The sequence below is a fragment of the Pholcus phalangioides genome, unplaced genomic scaffold (genome assembly GCF_987345545.1).
Source record: "Pholcus phalangioides strain wild (caught in Gottingen) unplaced genomic scaffold, Ppha-v1.0 ptg000041l_1, whole genome shotgun sequence".
Lineage (NCBI taxonomy): Eukaryota > Metazoa > Arthropoda > Arachnida > Araneae > Pholcidae > Pholcus > Pholcus phalangioides.
The window spans coordinates 7,497,239-7,521,668 of NW_028301627.1; the positions used below are offsets into that span (position 1 = coordinate 7,497,239).

The window sequence follows — 24,430 nt, forward strand, 5'->3', positions numbered from 1 at the left end:
ACACAAATGCTGAAAAATATACAATAATCAGTGATGTACAAAGTATACTGTACACTAGAAAAAATATTTTATTTCACTTTCGACGGGTATCTAGCGCCACATAGCGTATAAAAACCATACTATAAACTTGTGTCGAGTAATAAAACTTAAAGATGGATATATTTTCCTGTGCCCCCTCGAACTTACCACTGACCGTGACTATGGCTCCTTTCGTCTGTATTTTGGATATTGCATTTTGTGCGGTGCACATGTACAAACCTGCATCCGAAACGCTTATTTCGGGAATTTCTAAGACGCTTTTACCTGGTGAACGAACCTGTTCTCCAATCACTGCATAGTTTTCCGGTCCAGCTCCTGAAATTATCAAGCATCCAAAAAACATGAGCTACCAGTGAACGAATTTGCAACCATTAAGACAAACTAAAAATTAAAAAGAGACTGTATAAACTATATAATTTTGAATTTAAGTTAGAAATCAGTTTTGCAATTTTTTGGCATTAAATGCCCGAATAAAAATGCATATTTATAGATCTAACGAATGACTGATTCCGTGTATACTGTGAAATAATTACATCGTATTTACAGACCCGAGCATTCATTTTTTTGAATTTTCAAAATGTTTTTTGCATTTTTTGATACTCGAAAAAGGCATTATAAAATGTCGGCAAATCTTTATTTTTCGCAATTTTTTTTTCAAATTTTCTTCTTTTTTTTTTTGTGGAGAAATAATTCATCTCTTCAAATTTTTCTAAGCCAATATGATGCAAGGCATATTAACCTTCACACAAATTTTTTCCAGAATTCCATTGACAAATTTTATGCAATAAATTGGATTTTTCCCGGAGAAACTTTCGCTCATGGAAACCATCTCAAAACCCCCCCTGAAAGTTCAACTCCAATTGCTACCTTCTGTTGAAAGCCTCCAAAGTCATCATATTTCTAACTTAAAATTTACACAATCCTTTATATAAGGATTGTCAAATTTGTCCTTTATAAAGGAGGTCAAAAGAGAAAAATTCTACAATGATGAAAAGCAACCCACACAATTTTGGCACCAGCCAGCACCGTCTTAACGCATGGTTACAACCCGGGCACCTCAAGAGAAAAAGGGCCCCACAAAAAATAAATCCGGTTGAAATTTTCTAAAATTTACAAGGTAGGGCGTCAGATTAACCACTTGGCCCGCGGGCCCATGATGGTCTTAAGACGGCCCTGGCACCAGCGTCTGAAAGAGATATGCAAAAGGCAGATACATAATACCTACGTCGTGCGATAAATACAAATACAACGCCACAACAGGCAAAATGCCCAACGAGGTGGCTGAGAAAAAGATGCCCATAAAAATATGGATGTCATATATTTCAAAAAGAAACAGCAACCCAATTAAAAATGCAATTAACACAAATTATAAACAATATATACACATGGTAAAATATTATACAATGCCCATAAATAATACTTATGGTTGTCTTATTCTTAGTATGGATAGCTTCTCGATTTACCCCAACATATTTATCGTATTTCTTTTTGAACGTGTCAATTGTGTTACAATTTACTACCTCCGGGGGTAAGCTATTCCATTTATTGACAACCCTATTAGAGAAAAATTCCCTGCGACACCATAACCTTGCATTGTCCCTCACCAATCGATACTGGTGTCCCCTTGTAAAAGCAGTCGATTTGCGGTGTACTAAAAGTTCATGGTCCATCCTATCCATCCCATTGAAAATTTTGAACACTTCGATCATATCTCTTCGACACCTGCGTTCATCCAATGTAAACATATTCAAAAAATGAAGTCTCTCTTCATAACTCAAGCCCCGTGTGACAATAAGGACACGCGTAGCTCTTCTCTGCACCCCTTCAATCAAGTCTATGTCCCTCTGTAGGTATGGTCTCCAAAACCTTACAGCATACTCCAGTCCAGGACGAACTAAGCCTCGAAAAAGCGGAAGAATGACTTTAGGAGAACGCGAAGAGACCTTTTTGAAAATGAGACCAAGCATTCTATTCGCTTTTTTGACCACCGCTGAACAATGTTCAAAAACCTAAGCCGCTCGTCAATGAGAATTCCCAAATCGGTGACCCTAGTTGCATAAAGAATGAACGTTCTGGAGCTATGACTGCAGTGTGGTTTTTCTTTTTCATTTTTTGCACGACTATGCTCTCCCACAAGTTTCCAGCAGACGTTCAATCTCAACACCAAATTTTGCTGGAAAGCACTGGAGCATCCACCTTACAGTCCGTACCCCGCGATTCTGCTGCTCTTACTAGTCCCTCTTGCAAAGCATGTCAAAATATAGAGGGTGAATTCCAGACTGACTTGTTGAAGTTCCTCTGAATTCAAGGGTATTATGAAAGATTGAGTGCCGACAAAAAACTTTTAAAAGCTTGCGAAACCTCTTTCTTTCATATATTTTCGTTACCAAGACAGATAAACACTTGACAATGGCTGACTTACGATAAATACTACCATATTTGTAAGACTAGTTTAACACGGAATAGTTATAATCTAAAATTAGAATGGACTTGAGAAGTGAGAATTCTGACCTGTTTCAACCTTGAGGAACGTTACTTCGGGTGCCGGATGTCCAGCGGCTTCACATTCCATAGAAACTGCAGAGGACACTTGGACGTATTGGTCAATCGGTTCACGTATCCATCTTGGTGGTTCTACGAAAAATTTCGTGTTAATCATCATTATTAAGAGCACATATAAAACTTTAGAAAAGTTTAATTTACTTATTTTCAAAAGAACCCACGAGTTCTTGACCTATTTCGTCCCAATGACCCTTCGGATCAATATGAAATCCACTGACGTTCTATGCCAATAAAATGAGGGAAACGGACACCTTTAGCGAATAATATTCAGAATATTATAATATAAAACCAATGCTAATTGTTTTCTCATCTATAAGCTTACAGACCCCCTTTGAAATTTGGATTTCTGGTTAAGAAACTTGATCTAACCCAATATCGTAAAACTCCAAACGGTCACCCCTCTTTTACAGCTAAATAATAGTAACTTCGCTTGTATAAATTGTATTGTTGTATTGCATTGCTTCCTTTTTGTATTGTTAAAATATTAATTAAAAACCACTGATTAACGGGTCACTTTTCTCTTGTGGACGAATTTTTTTGTCTCACCGTTATCCGTAAGAAGAATGATTTCACTGTGTACAAAGCATTTAATCACCTTAACACTATATAATCATGGGGAAAAGTTAAAATACCACATTAAAAAATACTATTTAACCATTTAACTTTCCCCCACGTGACTCCTTATAAGTAGCCATGTTAAGAGGTATGTAATATGTGACACCTTATATGTATAAGTAGATATATCTTTCTTTTCTCTCCGCAAGAATTTTTTTGCGTTCCTCAAATGACGAATAGTCCTCCAAGCATTGAATAAGAAATATGTTATATACAAAAAATCCTGAAAAACTACAAATATATAGTGCTACCAGAAGCAAACAGTTTTTGAAAGCAACACTGTTTAAAGGTAAACATGAATATTAAAAAAAAAAAATATCCTGAAGAGGAAGAACTAAAGTGCAATGAAAAACTGCAACATTTAATGGCTGAAGCATTCGAAAGATGAAGAAATATCGAAAGGATGCTTCAGAATCGTTTCATTTAGAGGTGATAACAGTTTCAACCAATTCAATAGCCACATGCTATGTACATTTACATCAGAACATTTAGATCATTTCTGTTGAACCATGGTCATGTTATGCACACGAGGATTAATTAGATCGGGACCAACAATTTGCAGTTGTGTTTACAATTGCGAATATGTGTTTTTGCTGAACACAAAATCTTATAGATGCTGAACGGTATATGCATGTTAAATGGAGTTAACATGGATTGAAAATCAATTGCATGTGAAGGTTTATACAATTATGTTGTCAAAAATATATAATTTCATGAAAAATATTATAATTTAACAGATGTCACACTTAACCCCATGGTATATTTTTACACGGAGTTAGTTTGGCACCCCGGTTTATTTCACTATTGCTTATTAAAAAATTAATCTGATTATATTAGTATGTAAATGAAATCGTAGAGTATTTCCGTAAAGATTTGGTGTGATTACTTTTTTTTTTATGGCGGAAAGTATTAAAATTTGAGTGAACCAACTCTGAATTTTGATTTTAAACTTCTTGGTAGAATCATTTTCGTGTGACAAAAACGAATGTGTTTAATTCTGTGCCACTTTGTTATAAATTAATACAGAGACCTCAAAACTTGCCGTAAAGTGAAAATGTTTGGTACTTAGAAGTATTTACTAGATTATTCAAAAAAATTACAGAGACTCCAGTATGCAACTTGGTGCTCAATATAGCAGGGAGCCTCCGCGCGAAGCTCGTGACGTCACCGAAGGAGTCAATTTCACCTATGGTCATTGGATATACTGCAGAAAGGTAAATATATCACATGCGTCGGCCTGCTATATCCAATGGCTACAGATGAAATGGACTTCTTCAGTAACGTCAAAGCTTCGCGCGGGGGGCCTTCTGCTATATATAATGTCAGCAGGCCTAGGCCGGTGCTTACCTTTGACATCAAGGACAGCTGTGAACTTATCATGACCAGATGGACTTCTCAATTCACATGTGTAGTTACCACTCGAGTCTAAATCGGCTTCTTCGATTGAAAGGATCGAATAATCCGAATGATATTTTGCTGTAGTTTTCGGTAAATGTTCGATATTTTGACCATTCTTGAACCATTTGAATTCGAGTGGTTGGACACCGGATATAGCAGTGCAATGAGCTGTTGTTCTCTCGCCTTTCAATACTTGGTGTGGGAAAAAGAACTCTTGTATCCTAGGAGGGCCTTAAAAAAACCAAACATAACTACGGTTAGAAGTGAATCAATAAATCAATTAGTAGAAGGTATTTCGTAAAAAAGAGGATTTTGTCAAATTCTGATAGTATGGCAGTTTTTAATGAGATTTCACTGTCCTTATTCATTTTCATACATTGAACTGTATATCTGGATACGAACGTCAATGGTATTTTTAAAAAAAATGCAGTTAAATATACCGTATTCACGCCATCACCTATAAAAGCGTCTGCGATCTGAATATACAGGGTGTCCCATAAATTTTGACGGATTAAAAAAAAAATCAAGAAATCTACAAATTGACGAATTGGGTTGCAATTTCCGCCTTGGACTTATCGACGAGTCAGATACATTAAAAAAAAATTAGTTAAAATTCTCGCTGATGACTGGCTCTATTTGGCGCCACGTTAATAAAACTACATGGAAAAACATCTAGATTATAGCATCTTCATCAAATGTGCAGTGTCAACATGACCAAAACAACCTGTGCAAGAAACAATATACAACAATGCGAATGATCAAAAAAGTGAGCTAGGGAGCAAAGAACTATGTCAGTGAGCAATTGAAGAGGGGAATCTTGAGAGCAAAAGATCAGGTCAATGAGTGGTCAAGAAAAACCTATACTACTAGAATGAGAGAAGGGCAACGAAATTTGTGTAGCCCACAGGCGATAAAAATCATATTTTTTGGGGAATTTAACCAAAACAGTATAGAAAAATTCAGCAAACTATTCATTCAATGTTAGTTGAAAATATTGCTTGTTGGGTCACTCATTGCTATCCTCAGCCGAAAGTGATCTAGGCTCTTCAATTTTCCTTGATTACTCATTACTCTTCGATTTTTCCTCAATATATTTTACCATTCATGTTTACATGCATAATACTTCCAAAAATTACAAATCCATGGAAAACTTGATACACGAACCGCATATAAGATCGGATGTGGAATATTTAAATAAACAAATCATAAACTTATCAGATCCTCAAAAATTCTACAATATTAGATTTTGATGAAAAACTAATACGGAAAAGCAGTATAAAATGATAGCATTCATGGAATGATTGAATAATTGGCAATTATTTGGGAATCTTTGGAGGAATACTTTAGTGATTTCATTTAAATGAAGTATATTTCGAGATATGTCACTTACCTGCTTTCAGAGCCGTGGTGATGATAGCACTGTGAGCTGCCATCAGTATCAGCACGCTTATAAATGTACCGATCATTTTCAGATGCATATCCGATCCATCAAAACATGGCAAGAACTTGATGATTATTTCCGCGGTTATGGTTAGTGATTACGACTTACAAGTACAAAAAAATCATGAAAACTCTCTTCAGACATATATCGTGTAGAGCATGCTGTACTTTATCCACATAAAAATATGAATGTACACTAGAGCACACGGTTAACGGTCAAGCAGCGCCACATGGTGAAGGAAATACAAATTATAAACTAAGTAAAATGATACTATAATCAAAGGATATACAAAACATGGGAGAGAATAAATTCAAGCATGATCCAAGAACAACGTTATACATGAATTTATACTACAGAATCAAGAGTGATGCTACAAGATAGCACCCTGCATTTTAGTACGAAAACATGTAAATAATGTCATGATGCAATTGAAATGCAATTATAATCGCCGTGCATTATCATGTGTAATATTCTTGGTAAAAATTTATTTGGAAATATATTTATATGCAAAAATCAAACTTCATTTTATTAAACGCTTTAGACTCATAGGCATCGTGTACAACAGGTGAAAAATTTTGAATGTGATACAAGATAGCACATGTTATAAGGATAACATAGAATAAACACATTCCAAAAATGTGTAACTTGGAATCTCAACGCATTTCAAAAAGATAACTTGGAATGAAAACACATTATATGCACGCTAACATGGACTCAACATATATATTATAACGATAATTTTTAATCAAAACATGTTATAAAAATAACTTGTAATCAACACATTTCAAAAAGATCACTTGTAATCAACACATTTCAAAAAGATCACTTGTAATCAACACATTTCAAAAAGATCACTTGAAAAAACTCATTTAAAACACATTTCAAAAAGATCACTTGTAATCAACACATTTCAAAAAGATCACTTGAAAAAACTCATTTAAAACACATTTCAAAAAGATCACTTGAAAAAACTCATTTAAAACACATTTCAAAAAGATCACTTGAAAAAACACATTTAAAACACATTTCAAAAAGATCACTTGAAAAAACACATTTAAAACACATTTCAAAAAGATAACTTGAAATCAACACATGTTATAAGAATAACTTGAAATCAACACATGTTATAAGAATAACTTGAAATCAACACATGTTATAAGAATAACTTGAAATCAACACATGTTATAAGAATAACTTGAAATCAACACATGTTATAAGAATAACTTGAAATCAACACATGTTATAAGAATAACTTGAAGTCAACACATGTTATAAGAATAACTTGAAATCAACATATTTCAAAAGATAACTTGAAATCAACATATTTCAAAAAGATAACTTGCAATCAACACATTTCAAAAAGATAACTTGCAATCAACACATTTCAAAAAGATAACTTGAAATCAACATATTTCAAAAAGATAACTTGCAATCAACACATTTCAAAAAGATAACTTGAAATCAACATATTTCAAAAAGATAACTTGCAATCAACACATTTCAAAAAGATAACTTGAAATCAACATATTTCAAAAAGATAACTTGCAATCAACACATTTCAAAAAGATAACTTGCAATCAACACATTTCAAAAAGATAACTTGCAATCAACACACATCATAACGAACACACGTTATAAGGATAACTTTGAATCTACTTATGCAATAACGATCATTTTGAATGAACACATTTACAGAGATAACTTAGCACACACATTCAGAATCTACAACTTGAAATCTTCATATCTAAAAAACATAATAATGGAATCAACTCTTTTCAATCATTTTGAATCAAAAACTTGAAATCATCATATTTTTAAAAACAAATAACTTCGAATCATCATATTTTTAAAAACAAATAACTTCGAATCATCATATTTTTAAAAACAAATAACTTCGAATCATCATATTTTTAAAAACAAATAACTTCGAATCATCATAATTCAAAAATGATAACCTACAATTATGTTTGAAGTGATAACTTTGAATCAACACATCTCAAAAGATGACTTAGAATCAACACATATTATGGAGATAACTTTGAATCAACACATATTATGGAGATAACTTTGAATCCCCACATTACAAAAATATAACTTTCAATTAACATGTATTATACGATAACTTAGAATCAACCGAAATCAGATTACCGTACAACTGCTGAGACCGTGGTAATATATACCTGAAAAAATACAGATCTTAATGAATTAATTGCATTGCGTTCGATATCGAACTTACCGCTGACCGTTACCACAGCTCCTTTGGTTTGTATCTTGGATATTGCATTTTGCGCGGTACACAAGTACAAACCTGCATCCGAAACGCTAATTTCGGGTATTTCCAATAGGCTTTTACCAGGCGAACGAACCTGCTTCTCAATAACCAAATGATTCTCCGGTCCACCTGCTGGAATGAGTGACAATATATAACATATTTTTATGTAAACATGATGGGATAAAAACATGAAATGGATTAACTTTTTCCTCGATCATTTTCAGAACACTTGAGAGCTCAAGGTTAAAAACAAAAATTAGAATGAATTTCTGACCTGTTTCAACTTTGACGAAGGTTACTTCAGGTGTCGGATGTCCAGCAGCTTCGCATTCCATTGAAACTGCGGAAGACGCTTGAACATATTGATCTATTGGTTCTCGTATCCATCGCGGTGGTTCTGTGAATTACCGTTTTTATGATCAGTATTAATGATTTAAGAAGCATCTAATGGATGATCTAATTAAGATCAAAGCTTCAAAGTACAGTGATAGCCCCGGCTAACGAAGATTATTTTCGTGGATATGAATGAACGTGCTACCCTAACACAGCCGCACCGTGAGCTGAATTTTAGCACCATTCATAAGGGACCATTCAAGTATTACGTAAGCAGATTTTAGCCATTTTTAACCCCCATCCTCTCAGCAAAATTTCGTAAGCAGCTTAGAATATTTCATATCTTCAAAAAGGGTGGTTGAGGACGTAAGCAACCTTCAACCCCCCCCCCCCTTGTCATCAAGTCAGCAAATCCGAAACCTCCTCCTCCCCTCGATGCTGACGTAATACTTGAATGACCCCCCTAATCAGAATTACTGTCAGCCCGATCAAATAATGTCCAGCTCGGAATCCTTTCCCAGATGTACCTTCACGTCTTTTAAGAAAGTTTTTGAATCATTCCATGTAAAATAAGATTCAGCTAATAGAGAAAATGCGAGGAGGATGTCACTTTCCGCTATGAATACGAAGGTTTTTAACAGCTGGCTGATGCGAAGATATATTTAGGAAAGAGAGAAAATTCAACTGTTCCTTGCGGGGAATCGAACCCATACCCTAGACCACTGCACTACAAAAGGCAACCAATATCTCAATCTTTCCTTGGAGCTCGTGTGGTGTGCACTGAACGGGACCGTACATGGACGGTCGGATCAAACTCAGGCCAAAGCTCACAATTGCTGACACTGCCACCAGATGGCGACTTATCCGAGGATGCTACTTTGCGCTATCCATACGAAGGTTATCCGAGGATGATGTCACTCTCCACTATCCAAACGAAGGTTAAAGTCGGATGGCAGCTCGGATAAGTCATCATTCCGGGGCTGTGAGCGGTTCTATCTATCTATCTATCGGATAAGTCACCATCTGGTGGCAGTGTCAGCAATTGTGAACTTTGACCTGAGTTTGGTCTAAGCGTCCATGTACGGTCCCATTCAGTGCACACGAGCTCCAAGGAAATATCGAGATATTCGTTGGGTGAACTTTCTAGGGCGTTCACCAGGAAAGTGAATAGACGTAGGCTCGATTCCCCAAAAGGGCAGTTCAATTTTCTCACTTTCCTAAATATATCTTAGCATCAGCCAGCTGTTAAAAACCTTCGAATAGAAAATGCGTTGAAAAGACATAAGAACCTATGTTTTCAGAGCACGCGCTATGTCAGTGCAAGATTCGCAGCATCAAACTGAACCGTCTGGACATTCTTGGAGCTTATCTTTTCCATTTTCATGTACATATCAGACACAGAAATGAGCTGACTAAATCACAAATGGATGGAGACACCTACGAATTGGACTAAATTGTCTCAAAACCATTTTTAAGAGACTAAAGCTGGTGTTGATTGTGTACGTAGTGTAAAATAAAAAGATCTTTAGTACTTCATTTTCCTCCAAATTGTAATTATCCGATTTTGAAGGTGTTCATTCTAGCCTTCAGTCAGTTTTTTTTATTTTTATAGCATTCCTTATTGTTTTAAAAAAAAAAAACTTATCCCTAATTTTTGGTCTTTTTCTGGAACAAATTAAACGATTTCACATAGAAACCTATGATATATCGTGTTTCGGCTAACGAACGTAATTCCGGAACCAATTATCTTCGTTAGCTGAGTTATCACTGTACGGAGTGTACCCCGTTTTAAAATGTCGTCTTCAAGATACAAAAATGCAAAGACATTTAACGTGAAATTTTCTTAAACAAGGAATGTTTAAAAACTGCCACTGGATATGGAAACATCGTAAGAGGTCTCATACCTTTTAACATGTTGGAAAACTATGCTCTAATAGAAATATGATTAAAAATACTATTTAACCATTGATTTATTTAAAAGCTTTTATACATATTCTCGATTGTATGTACTATCTTATATCAGCATAAAATTGCGTATATTTTTGGTACTTAATATGTTTTGTAAATTCAAAAATTATTCATCAGAAACAGCTTGCGTGCACGATAAAATACCACGGCATTAATGTACCGTATTTTAGCGAGCAGAAAGTACCATCTTGATTTTTTTGGAGCTTAAAATTTATAAAAAAAAAATTGAAAAATTATATCTATTACAGTACTATCCATGTTCGACAAACCCCCGCCTATTTTCGGAACCCAATTGTTCTCAAAAAGGGGGTTCAGTAATTCAATAGAAATTGATACAAAATAAAGGAAACTTCAGTTCATGAAATGAACCAAAAGAATGAAATTTCATTGACTCAATCTCATTTAAAATTAAATTTTTGAATTTAAATTTCAAAAAAATTTAATTTAAATATTTAATTTCAAAAATTTTCAAATTTAAAATTTAATTTTAAATAAGACAGTCAATGAGGAATCTCAAACTTTTACTTCATTCCACGACCAATTTCCTTTATTTTGAATCAATTTCTATTCAATTACATTTATGTCGTGGTATTTTGTCAAGCGTCAAAGCTGTTTTTAATGCATTTTCTTTTGAAAATTTACAAAAAATTAAGTATCGAAGATATGTAAACCTTTTTACCAGCATGGGATAGCTCATACAATCAAGAATATGTGTAAAAAAAAATTTGAAATAAACCAATGGTTAAATAGTATTTTTAATGACATTTCTATAAGAACGTTAAAGTTTTTTAACCGTGATAAAAGGTATGAGACCCCTTAAGCGGTTTTGTGACGCGTCTCTATTACTATCGTTATAAAGTGCGTGAATCTTTCCATAGACATTTGGGACATACAATGCTAGATTTTTCAAGAACACACGTACTTACCCTTGACTTCAAGGACCGCTGTGAACTTATCATAACCCGATGGACTTTTCAGTTCGCACGTGTAATTACCACTGGAGTCCAGGTCGGTTTCTTCGATAGAAAGAACGGAATAATCCGAATGTGACTTTACTGTAGCTCTAGGTACATGCTCAACATTTTGTCCATTTTTCGACCATTTGAATTCCAGCGGCAGTACCCCAGATATCGCAGTACAATAAGCATTGGTTCTCTCTCCTTTAAGTACTTGCTGTGGGAAGTTAAACTCTTGAATTCTTGGTGGGCCTTTGGAAAGAATAATCACCACAATGATAGAGATTATAATTGTTAAATACGTAATTTATTGCTTTAAAAAGTAAGGCTGTATCTTCTTAAAATGAGAAAATTCACCCCAAAAACTTCTTAATAACTAAATATTAATTGACACTAATCGGCATCAATTATCTGAGGGCATATTTTATTTGTGAATCATATTCTAATTCTTTAATATGGTAATTTAATAGTATTAGTATGTAGAAAGATATAGTATAATAATGCATTATAAGGGATATAAATTTGATTTTTTGTATCACTTGACAGTGTACATCTTAGTCAACGACCTTCTTATGGATGTGAGCGTATCAAGTGTAGCACATTGTTGTTGTTGAACATACAAGTATCAATAGAAAATTATGCATTTCCACTATCCATATATAACTCGCACCTTCATTACGCGTCTTTCTCTAGGGTTATTATTGATTAATGCTTTTTCTATACAGAATTTCAAAATTTCATTCTCATAACTAATGGAAAATATTTACATATTCAGATCAAATAGAAAAAGAAAGGTAATAGAGCAACTGCATACGAATAAAATGCATATGGAAAACGTCAATAATCGCTTACCTGCTTTCAAAGCCGAGATAGTACTGCTGCTATATGATACCATTACAATCAACATGCTGCAACATGTCCCGATCATTTTTGGATACATAATCTAAACATCCAAACGTTTGACGCGTGCTTGTCAGATCTATAATTTGCGATGGAAACGCATAAATACAACAAATTACACGAATATTCGGGGTACCGTCGCGTATAGCGATAAGTGTCAACTGTACTTTTTTTTTAATGATAAAATATTATGTACACACTTACACGGTTAACAGTCAGGCAGCGCCACACAGTGAAAGAAATCCAAATCAGAAACTGGTTTTTCAGAAAGGATAATTCAAATACATTCGAATATCAAAATTAAAATACAAAGCCAAACATTGTACAAAGGTAAAACTGCATCAAACCGATATGCGTTCTTTCTTAGTGTCACGTGAAGTCACGGAATTCATGCAGAAATACGTGAATATCCAAGAATATATTCAAAATAAATTCTGTACAATCAATTACATTCAATATGATATATTATTCAATTATAAAAAATATATATTTTTTTAATAATTAAGCTATTTAATAAACTTATCTATGGAATTGAATTAACTGATACGCGACCTATCGTATAGTATCACGTGATATGCCGAACTTCACGCAGAAATACGTGAAAATCCTAGAATGTAAACAAAATAAGTACCTATAATCAAAGGAAAAAAATCCTATAATCAAACATATTAAATGAGAGAGTCATCTTTCGCCATATTAATAACTAAACATGATTATTTCACCTTTGACAACATTTACATGGATAGAATAGAATCAATATAACGTACGGGGATAATCATGAATCAAAAAGATATCGACACTGACATGTAAGTGATAATCAATGTAATCATATTCAGTTCGATAGCTGTTCATACGAACTTACCACTGACGGTGACCATGGCTCCTTTGGTCTGTATCTTGGATATTGCATTTTGCGCGATGCACATGTACAAACCTGCATCCGAAACGCTTATTTCGGGTATTTCCAAGACGCTTTTACCCGGAGAACGAACCTGTTTTTCAATAACCACGTGATTCTCCGGTCCAACACCTGGAGGTGATTTAACATATTTCTGATGTAGTATCCAAGAATGTATGTCAACTGGATCATACTTCGGCATTGAAGGACTATGCAAATGCTGACCTGTTTCGACTCTGACAAAGGATACATCGGGAGTTGGATGTCCGGCAGCATCACATTCCATCGAAACTGATGAAGACGCTTGGACGTATTGATCTACCGGTTCACGTATCCATCTTGGTGGCTCTGTAAAATTTATCGTGGTTATTGCTTTTCATAATTCAAAAAGAAAACATTTCCCTACACAAGAACACATATTTTCTGGACATTATACCGAGATAAAGTCGGAAAGAAAAGTGATCTCTGGGCTCCAATGGGACTTGAACCCAGTCCCTCTTGCAAGCATGCTACCATCTACACAACTGAAGACATGACCTTACCTTCCTTATTTCACGAACTGTGACGCGAGGCATTAGTAGCCTCTGCAAAATATACAGAAACCTGGATGTTGTGTGAAGATGCATATTATTTTTTTTGAGAGATGTTGATTTTAGAATGGAAAACTGATGTCTACGTCTACCGAGAGTCAAACCCGGGCCCCTCGTTTGCCAGACGAGTGCTCTCACCACTAAGCTACAAAAAGGATGGAGATTTTCCTTCCATGGAGCGCATATATACCGAACTGGACCGTGCACTGGACAGTGACACGATCAGCTAATAGCTGTCCATTTCACGGTACAGTTCGGCATATATACGTTCCAAGGAAGGAAAATCTCCCCGTAGCTTAGTGATGAGAGCACTCGTCTGGCAAACGAGGGGCCCGGGTTCGATTTTCGGTAGAGGTCAGTTTGACATTCTAAAATCAACATCTCTCAAAAAAAGTAATATGCATCTTCACACAACATCCAATTTTCTGTATATTTGATCATTTTTGTCGCACCACGGTCATTTTCTGCACACGAGGGTTAATTAGACCGGGACCTACAATTTCTTGCCTATTCCGAACTTCAGGCTTGTTTTTTTATACTGATCGAGAGGTTGGTGCGCTAACCCCCTCGATGGGGGAACTCTCAGCGGTAGCCATTTTTTCTGCGGTCCCCGTGTCAGGAAAGTTTTCTGACAAGGACGAATCCCGCGGGTATCGAACTCGCGACACCTCTAAACATCCTTTGACATAACAAGTGGAGAGCGACACCATGTCATATCTATTAGTAGCCTCTCTTAACTTCAACAAATGGCCCCCAGGTGGGACGGTATAGAGATAGACAGCTTTCTCCCAGCTCAATATACAACAACATTAAGGAAACATATTTTCTGGATTCTTTGCTGAACTTTAAGGCTACTAATGCCTCTACTTCAGCGCTTCACGCCGTAATGCGTGGAATGAGGAAAACAGAGTCGTGTCACCAGCAGCGTACATGGAAGCACGCTTTCGCGGTTTGTAAGAGAGCCTGAAATCGAGTCCCGGCTGGGACCAGATGACTTTTCTTTTCGAGTTCACCTCGGCATAAATATTCCGATATTTCTTTGATATATTGAACTGAGAAAAAGCTGTTTATTTCTATACACAGTTAAAAGTTTGAGGTGAATCTAATGGGATGTAACTTGTCCAAAGTAATTTGAAAGCCGTGTCTCTAAATAGATCACGTTCATCGAAGCGATTTCAAGACCAAATTTTCGGTTGGGCACCATTAATACGCACTGCAACAGTTTCCAAGAACACGTGTTACTCACCCTTAACGTCGAGCACCGCTGTAAACTTATCATAACCGGATGGACTTTTTAGTTCACACGTGTAATTACCACTGGAATCCAAGTCGGCTTCTTCGATGGAAAGGACCGAGAAATCCGAATGCGACTTTGCCGTGGTTTTTGGTAAATGTTCGATGCTTTGTCCATTTTTCGACCACTTGAATTCAAGCGGTAGGACCCCGGATATAGCATTGCAGAAAGCGCCCGTTTTTTCTCCTTTGAGAACTTGCTGTGGGAAAGTGAATTCTTGTATTCTTGGTGGACCTTGAAAGGAACGGGAAAGAAATTAAAAATATATATACAAGGAATAAAATAATACTATTTTTATTATCCAATTATCATTTTTATTATCACGAAAAATGATTAATAATTGATTTTATATATACACTGTCTAATAAGAAAGATTATGGTTGTCCCCCCCTATCTAAATGCGGATAGCCTCTCGATTCATGTTGCAAGGATAATTATGTAGTTATTAAAATAAAATAAAAATTAACTTTATATACGGACACCCTGTTCCCAAAAACCCTATTAGAAAGTTGTTTCCCTGTCTCTCCTGATACCAACAAAACAAATCCACGTTTCTAAATGCAATATTCGCAGAGGCTGAATTCCAAAATCGGAGGAAAGTTGTGAAAGAACAGCAAAAAACTAGCAGACACGGCTAGACAAAACGGCTTTTTGCCGATTTGTGAATTCAGGTTTATACAAATACAACGCCCCAACAGGCAAAATGCCCAATGAGGTGGCTGAGAAAAAGATGCCCATAACAAATATGGATGTCATATATTTCCAAAAAAATATATAGCAACCCAATTAAAAATGCAATTAAAATTAAAATTATCTGCTAATATTGCACTTAGAAACGTGATTTTTTTTTTTTTTTTTTTGGCATCAAGAGAGGCAAGGCACCAACTTTCTAATTAACTTTTTGGGCAGAGTGTATCCGTACAAAAAGTTTATTTTTTTTAATTTTAATAACTAAACATCCCCTGGAAACATGAATGACGTATCTGAAGCTCCTGACTTCACACATTTATATCCTGCAAGAATGGTTTTAATATCTGTCACCGTTTTCTTAATATCCCATTACGAAAACCGTCAGAATGTCAATATATCACAAGTTATATTGTGAATATAATATTTTATACGTTAAATTAAAAGCTTTCTTGACTTCTTTTTCCTTCGTTTTAACAGCTTCAAGCTCGTCAATATCATTAATTTGATACTAGACTCATGATATCGCAAAAATTAATAATTCATAGTCATTTTAGTTCCTTTAAAATTATATTTGGAACGTAGACATGATATAAATGTTTGAAAACTTAAAAAAAATATCAATCTCAATCATTTTTATTTCGCTTCTGCGGCTAAACCCGTGCGAATGGTTGGCGCAAATGCAGAATACAAGTTGATAGCTTATAGACAATAAAGAACAGCGCAATTTAAAAAATTATAAATATACTGATATCGTTCTGTGTATTATTGGATAAAGTGTGAGTATATATCGTCCCCTCATGCTAGAAGCACGGACATGCAATGTCCTTCGGGAAAAAAGAAACCGTGGGAAATGTGTGTGAAGGGTTAACTCTACCCAATGTTGCTCTATGGAAGATATTTTCCTAAAAGGTTTTGTAACATGTGTTTCAATAGGAATACACATTCACACACGTTTGTGATAGCAAAACAATGTATCCAATCAGCTGATAGAAAAAAGGTAAAATTTGCACTTCTAGCATGATGAGGGGATGATATGTAAGCATTGATTACGTACCTGCTTTCAAAGCCTTGATGGTGATGTCACTATAAGCTGCCATTAAGATCAAAACTCTCAAACATGTAGCAGTGATTCTTTTCAGATGCATTATCCGACACTTGAGAAACATGATAAAAACTTTCTGAAATGACTAAGATTACATTCCTTGATCACGGCGTACAATTACAAGAGAAACATTACATTAGAAAAAAACCACTCATCTCCCAGTATATAACGAAGGTGTTTTGCTGGATGGCAAAATGTGTACATTTGTACGATAAACGGTCAGGCAGCGCCACATAGCGAACTAAATTCAAATCAGAAACTTCCCATTGAAAAAGTATTACATAAAATATATATTAAACAATGTAAATATATCGAATATTAAAATTATCCCCATGAAAATATACATTGAAAACCATGTAATCGATCCACAATATCATAGGATGAATTGATACTCCTCGTCATATTTATCCGAAATATTTGCGTGTATAACGTTTTGAAAAATGACTGAAATTCTTAGCGTGTAATTTAAGGCTTGCATATATATGATATATGTATATGAATTAACACGTTTCAATATGTAACTTAGAATAACCACATGTTATGAGGATAAACTGGAATCAACACATGTAATGAGGATGAAAATTGCAATCAATACATTTTAAAAGATAACTTAGAATCTACACATTTAAAAATATTTCTTGTAAATGAGCACATCTTATGAAAATAACTTGAAATCAACAAATTTCATAAGATCGAAATATCTTTTAAAAGATAACTTGAAGTCAACACATATAATAATGATAACTTAGAATACACACATATAATAATAATGATAACTTAGAATACACACATATAATAATAAGGATAACTTGAATACACACATATAATAATAAAGATAACTTAGAAGCAACACATATACAAGGTAACATGAAATCAACTCATACTGTAAGGTAACTAGAATCAGCAGAGATCAGTCTATCATATAATTACTAACCTATAATATGCACCTGGAAAATAAGATCTTAATGAATTGTATTGTTTTCGATACATATGGATACGAACTCACCGCTGACAGTGACCATGGCTCCTTTGGTCTGTATCTTGGAAATTGCATTTTGTGCGGTGCACATGTACAAACCTGCATCCGAAACGCTTATTTCGGGAATTTCTAACACACTTTTACCTGGTGAATGAACCTGCTTTTCAATAATCATGTAATTCTCCGGTCCAACACCTGGAATTAGCACAACAGTGTTGTCACATATTACACACGGCTATCATGAGAGGTAAGTTTATCGTGCTCCAGAATATCAAGCGCTGCAGGTATAAGATCAAAGTTCAAAAATGACCTGTTTCGACCTTGACGAAGGTTACTTTGGGTGTTGGATGTCCAGCTGCTTCGCATTCCATAGAGACTGCAGAAGACGCTTGGACGTACTGATCTATCGGTTCGTGTATCCATCTCGGTGACTCTGTGGAATTTTCAAAAATTGTTATTGTGGGAACGAATGTGTGTCAGCAAAGGCCACATAGAAAATAACTGAGAACAGGGTATCTTATATAATGAACATAATGATACAAATATGCAAATACATTTCCTGGCCAAAGAAATGTTGTATAATGGGTTTTATTGCACTTAGTGCAAGACAGGAAGAAGTGTTAAGATATGAGATTGTTTCTGTTATTCTGGAGTGGGGTCAGCAATAAAATTAAGTCTGGTGAGTAGTTTATCATTCTTAATGACCATATTTACCCGTGAATGAATATTTTCTTTTCTGAAGACGACAACCCCTAATACAGTATCACGATACCGTAATGTATTTCTTTAAGACTTATTGAAATTCTTTGAAAGAACTCGGATCATCATTCTGACACTTAGGCCAGTGGTCGGCAAACTCATTAGTCAACAGAGCCAAATACCAACAGTACAACAATTGAAATTTGTTTTCACAGCCAAATTTTTTTAACTTAAACTATATAGGTAGATACATTGTTATTAACTTAATTGAGGTACTCCTAAGCTGGCCTTTGCTAAAAACGTCCTCGATCTGATTGAGATACGTTCGCTGAGGTCGACCCCATCCACACTCGTCTTGTATACTTTGTTTTGTCTATCTCCTTTCGTTCATCCTCTCTGTATGTGTCCAAACCATCTCAACATACCTTTCTCAAACCTTGACACTACATCTTCTTTCACTCCACAACGCTCCCTAAAATTAACTTAACAGTTTATTAAGTTATTATTTTACTTGTTGTCTTGCGGATATCTGGCTTCTCTGGGAATTGTGCGGAAGACGGGTTCACTGTAAGTTTGTCCGACGAGATGTTAGCCGGAGGACGTCGTCAATGAAAGCCCAAGGCACTCCATCTTGTGGGGTAGAAACCCCAGGAGCATCGTCTTCGGATGGTCGCCCCTGGTGGATTGATGTTTTATATGAACAGCGATGACATGTTTTATACAGATGGAGAGAGGTGGCCACGGAAGAGTCGTCACGAGAGATAGTAGTCCAAGAGCGTCGTCTTCAGAGGTGTGGCCCCTGGTGGATGGCTCCTAGCAGTGTTGACCGATGTTGGATGCGGACGGAGAGAGGTGGCCACGGGAGAGTCACCGTGAGAAGTGGTAAGGTGGTGGTCAAGGAGCGTCGTCTTCAGATGTGTGGCCCCTGGTGGATCGCTTCTAGCAGTGTTGACCGACGTTGGTTGGAGAGAGAGAAGGCCTCGGGAGGCTGTCATGAGAGGTAGTGGCCCAGGGGCATCGTCTTCTATGATCTGGAAGGGTAGAGGTTGACGTTCCTTACTTTGGAAAACATTGCATGTCCCCCCATGTTCTGAGAGGAGACTCGTCTTTTGAGTCTACCCCGAGTACCTTAGGAAAAATGCCTCGTTTTCGACAATTTTTTCGCGAACTTCCCAGTTTCGGCCCGAAATCCAGTTCTGATTGGTCGCGGAGGTGTAACGTGACATCAGATTCAGGCTACAAAACGTTATGTGTTCGGCTTTTATTTTCGGTTCGTTTTATCCTGGCAGTATTTAGTGTTCGAATGATGACGTGTACTTTTTCGACTACTTTTGCATAGTTTGAGCAATATATCATGCATTGTCATGCACAGAACAGTGGTTCTTTTTTCCATCCCGCAACCGCAGTGCAGTTGAATTTAACCCCCCCCCCCACCCCACACACACTTAACCATTGAATAATGTGTTGTCGTTTTGATAAAAAATTATTTTTTGTAATTAATTACACAAATTATCCACTAATTGAAAGTTTAAAAAATTCTTAACTTGGAATGATAACAGCAAAACTAATTTATTCAAGGAAAAATGCAACGAAATCAAAATTGTTCTACTGAATTTAAGTTCTTTCTTTGAAAGGGATCCTACCTAACAGACCCGTCATTTAGGGGGGGCCGTTCCCCCCCTCCGGCTTTTGAAAATACACTACAAATGATATATATATATATATATATGCGTACCTTCAGTACATGCTCTTTGCCCCCCCCCCCTCCTGGAAAAAGTTGAAATGAAGGCCCTGAACCTACATGTTATTACTTACATTTAAACGATTCGTGGTTTTTGTTTTCATCACAAAAGTCGTGAAAACCACATTTCGCAAAGGGAACTTGTACGGGATGATAAAAACGTTTGCAGAGCTCTGCTTGCTCTCTAGTTTTGGAAATGGTTCCAACTAAGCGTTCAAAAATTATTCGAAATCAGAATTTTTTGAAGTCACATTTGAATATATGCGCTGGCTGGCGTTTGAAAATGAAATCATTCTTGAACTAAATCATCTTCATTCATAGAATTAAGATCGAAAAGAAATGAATCTAATATAGCAAACAGGAAAAACATCTGAAAATCGCATATATGAGTGTGCCGTCTGAATCCCTTCAAGCTAGGAACATTCAAATTTCGCACATCCCCCGAGCGAAAGCTAAAAAATGAGATGTGAACATGTACATATAATTGGTGTTTTTGAATTGAAAAATTAAATTTTTCCCATCATTTCAATTTCCCTGAATAATCAGCATGCTAAAATTTTTTTTTCCTCTCAAATGCTTTCCCGTTCACCACTGTTCTGCAACATGCTATTGTCATTCTAAAGCATGATATCGTCATTTTAGAACACGTCATCGTCTTCAAAAAAGGAAATATCCATTGACGATCAAGGTGGTCATGAAGCATGCTAATAAAACACTCATTAGCAATTTAGCTCATTTAGTACGGATGTTGTTGACCTTAATCTTGGAAAACGACCATAAAAAAATGCTCTAAAAATTCAAAAAATGCTATTAAATTTTTTTTTTTAGAAACAAATTGTGCTCTAAAATTAAAGTAAAAAAAAATTATAAGAATTGAAAATCACACACATTTATATTCCCAATAGAATTTTTCAAATAAACGATAATTTATGAATTGGTTAAGAAATATAAAAGACCGAATAGAGAAATATTTGCAACACTGAAGTTTTTAGATAAAACTCTCTCGGCATCAACAGATATTATTGAGGATGTTTGGGAAAAAGTAGATTTGATCTGTCTACTCACAGTTATAATTCCCCTCCAATTTCAAAACTTTTATACAAATACAAATACAAATACAACGCCACAACAGGCAAATTGCCCAACGAGGTGGCTGACTTAAGAACATCATGGATCCCCGAGCCATTTTTTGGAGGCCCTACCTACTACTACTACACCACACATGCACCCCGCCCACACCCACCACCCCGCGGAACCCCCGAACGAATCGGTACATGCGGGAATGTGCGTGTACTGAAACCTGACGTGAAGTTTTTTGTTGTTTCACTGTAATGCTTGTTATGTGTAGTGCTGCCATCTGCCACCAGTTTTTCTAACTATGAGTGAAGTGTTATGATTGAATGATTTATCGTTGTAGGACTGTTGCTCTCTGTGGCGAGACTTTTTAACGGGGAGATCGGCTCGCATTTGCGCCTTGAAGTTGGGAACCACAGAAAACCAACTTCAGCCGACCACCACTGTGGGGTTCGAACCCGGATCCTCGCATCGCGAGTCCGTCACTATAACCACTCGACCACCACAGCGGCAACGGGTAATAACTCAGCTTTTCCCCGTTATTTTTATTAAATTTCATAACAGAAAAATGAACTACCGCACCCTTAGACATATGAAGAACTTAACTGACTTTATTGATAGCATCAATACCTTTCTGCATGGACTGAAGGCTTGAAAACAGAATCCTGGAGTTTGATCTTATGCACACCATCCGTTCTTTAACGTGTCCCAGGCAAGAAAAAAAAGCTTGCGAAATCATACTCCATAGCAGCTTTGTTATGGATCAAAATTGTTCGGCATGGATTTGCAGATTTTAAAATTTTCTCTCTAAAACACATACAAGTACTACCATGTTCCCAATCAATCTTTTTCCTGTCTCTCAACATCCCATGTAAAGATCAGAAAATCCTTGAATCCACTTTCATTGGTTTCTTGACTAGTGCAATTTTCACTATAAAAATGTACATGAGTAGAGACTAAATTTCTATAAAGGAAGATACAAATGAAGTGATGAAATTAATGCGTTTTTATTTTGTTTTTAAAAAAATTTGACCTGCTTTTATATTTGAAAAAGATACTAAAAATGCCAAAAAAAAAAATGTCTTGAAACTTTATAAAATGGCTCAAAAGTGAAAAAAGTGTTTAAAAATTCAACAAAAATGCAAACGTCAATCAATATCTGGGTCCTGCTCATCAGACGCAATTTTACTGAAGACTTTAGTCCAGAAGAACAGAAAAAATCTCAGATGACAGCACTTCCCCTCCTGATAATTGAGCAGTATGTGCAATAAAATCGGTTACGACATTTTTTTTTTTGGTCATGTAGTGTATCCAATACATATGCAAACTGCCTTACTTACCCTTGACATCAAGAACTGCTGTAAACTTATCATAACCAGATGGACTTTTCAATTCGCACGTGTAATTACCACTAGAGTCCAAGTCAGCTTCTTCGATAGAAAGGACCGAAAAGTCCGAATGAGTTTTAACGATCGCTTTAGGAACAAGTTCCAAATTTTGGCCGTTTTTTGACCATTTGAATTCAAGTGGCAAGATCCCGGACAAGGCCGCGCAATATACAATCGTCTTTTCACCTTTCAAGACTTGCTGAGGGAAATTAAACTCCTGTATTCTTGGTGGACCTAAATATAATAAAATATGCCTTATATGTAACATATGCCAGAAAATTACATGATAGTCACTTTACATGGTAACTAAACCTGACTCAGAATTCAGATCCAATTCTTAAGTAGTAAAACTTCTCTTTTGCGGACACCGGCAGGACAAAAAAACTTGTCCGTTAAAAAGGGTGACCGTTAATCAGAGGTTTGGAGAAAGCATACTTTTATTATTCACAGGGGAATTATCACTGGCCGTAAATCAGGGATGACCGTATCTGAAAGGTGTCCGTTAAGAGGGGTTTTACTGTATTGTAAAAACAAATGTTTCACTAAAAGTCTGTTGAATATTAGTTAAGTTAGCGACATGACATCTTACCAGACTGAATCGTATTGCGATTAATTATTACTGGTAAATACAGTACCCCACAAAAGTTTAGGCGCCAACACTAATTTTGAGCTTTATGTTATTTAATGTAAATTGTTAGGCATTACACAATTTGTCCGGGATTCCTGTGACAAATGAATGGCACATAAAAAACAACAAATCTTGAGCATTAGTTACATTATAGCGAAAAAAATGAAGATGCATGCATTAACAATTTGTGGCTAAACTTTTGTGCCTCAAAAGTTTAGGCACAAATTTTAAATAATTTTTTTTAGAAATCATATGAATAATTTTTGTAATTTATATGATCGCCATTGCTTTTTATAACATCAAACACAAATTTCCATCGCAATTACAAGGTTTTATAATTTTCCTGGACAAAATAAAACCGTGCTTTCTCAGTTGCGTTTTTCAATACGGACTCGCGATGCGAGGATCCGGGTTCGAACCACCACAGTGGTGGTCGGCTGAAGTTGGTTTTCTGTGGTTCCCAACTTCAAGGCGCAAATGCGAGCCGATCTCCCCGTTAAAAAGTCTCGCCACAGAGAGCAACAGTCCTACAACGATAAATCATTCAATCATAACACTTCACTCATAGTTAGAAAAACTGTTGGCAGATGGCAGCACTACACATAACAAGCATTACAGAGAAACAAAAAACTTCACGTCAGGTTTCACTACACGTACACGCACATTCCCGCATGTACCGATTCGTTGGGGGTTCCGCGGGGGGGGGTGTAGCAGTAGTAGGTAGGGCCTCCAAAAAATGGCTCGGGGATCCATGATGTTCTTAAGTCAGCCACCTCGTTGGGATATTTGCCTGTTGTGGCGTTGTATTTGTATAAGGGCATCGCGTATATTTTCTATATAGTTGAGGTTCGAACTCTGAAAGG

The 24,430-nt window shown here is 35.9% G+C and overlaps 1 protein-coding gene across 19 annotated transcripts in view; it reads right to left on the reverse strand.

The window, feature by feature from the left end:
* LOC149065206 (cell adhesion molecule Dscam1-like) overlaps window positions 1–24,430 on the reverse strand; it is a 147,018-nt gene that overhangs the window by 45,075 nt on the left and 77,513 nt on the right. The window contains exons 1-4 of one of the 19 annotated variants that reach the window (XM_089254514.1): window positions 17,011–17,209; window positions 15,219–15,500; window positions 13,608–13,730; window positions 13,347–13,514 (exon numbers count right to left, since the gene is read on the reverse strand). The exons of 13 other annotated variants lie outside the window; for them this stretch is intronic. In XM_089254514.1, coding sequence (XP_089110640.1) covers window positions 13,347–13,514; window positions 13,608–13,730; window positions 15,219–15,500; window positions 17,011–17,122 — 685 coding nt within the window. In that variant the 5' untranslated portion in view covers window positions 17,123–17,209. Of the gene's footprint in view, window positions 1–186; window positions 355–2,550; window positions 2,674–4,563; window positions 4,846–6,004; window positions 6,235–8,291; window positions 8,460–8,601; window positions 8,725–11,554; window positions 11,837–12,436; window positions 12,650–13,346; window positions 13,515–13,607; window positions 13,731–15,218; window positions 15,501–17,010; window positions 17,210–18,064; window positions 18,233–18,347; window positions 18,471–22,891; window positions 23,174–24,430 lie in introns of those variants that run through there. 5 more of the 19 variants (XM_089254529.1, XM_089254518.1, XM_089254517.1 and 2 more) reach the window with 5 other exon arrangements.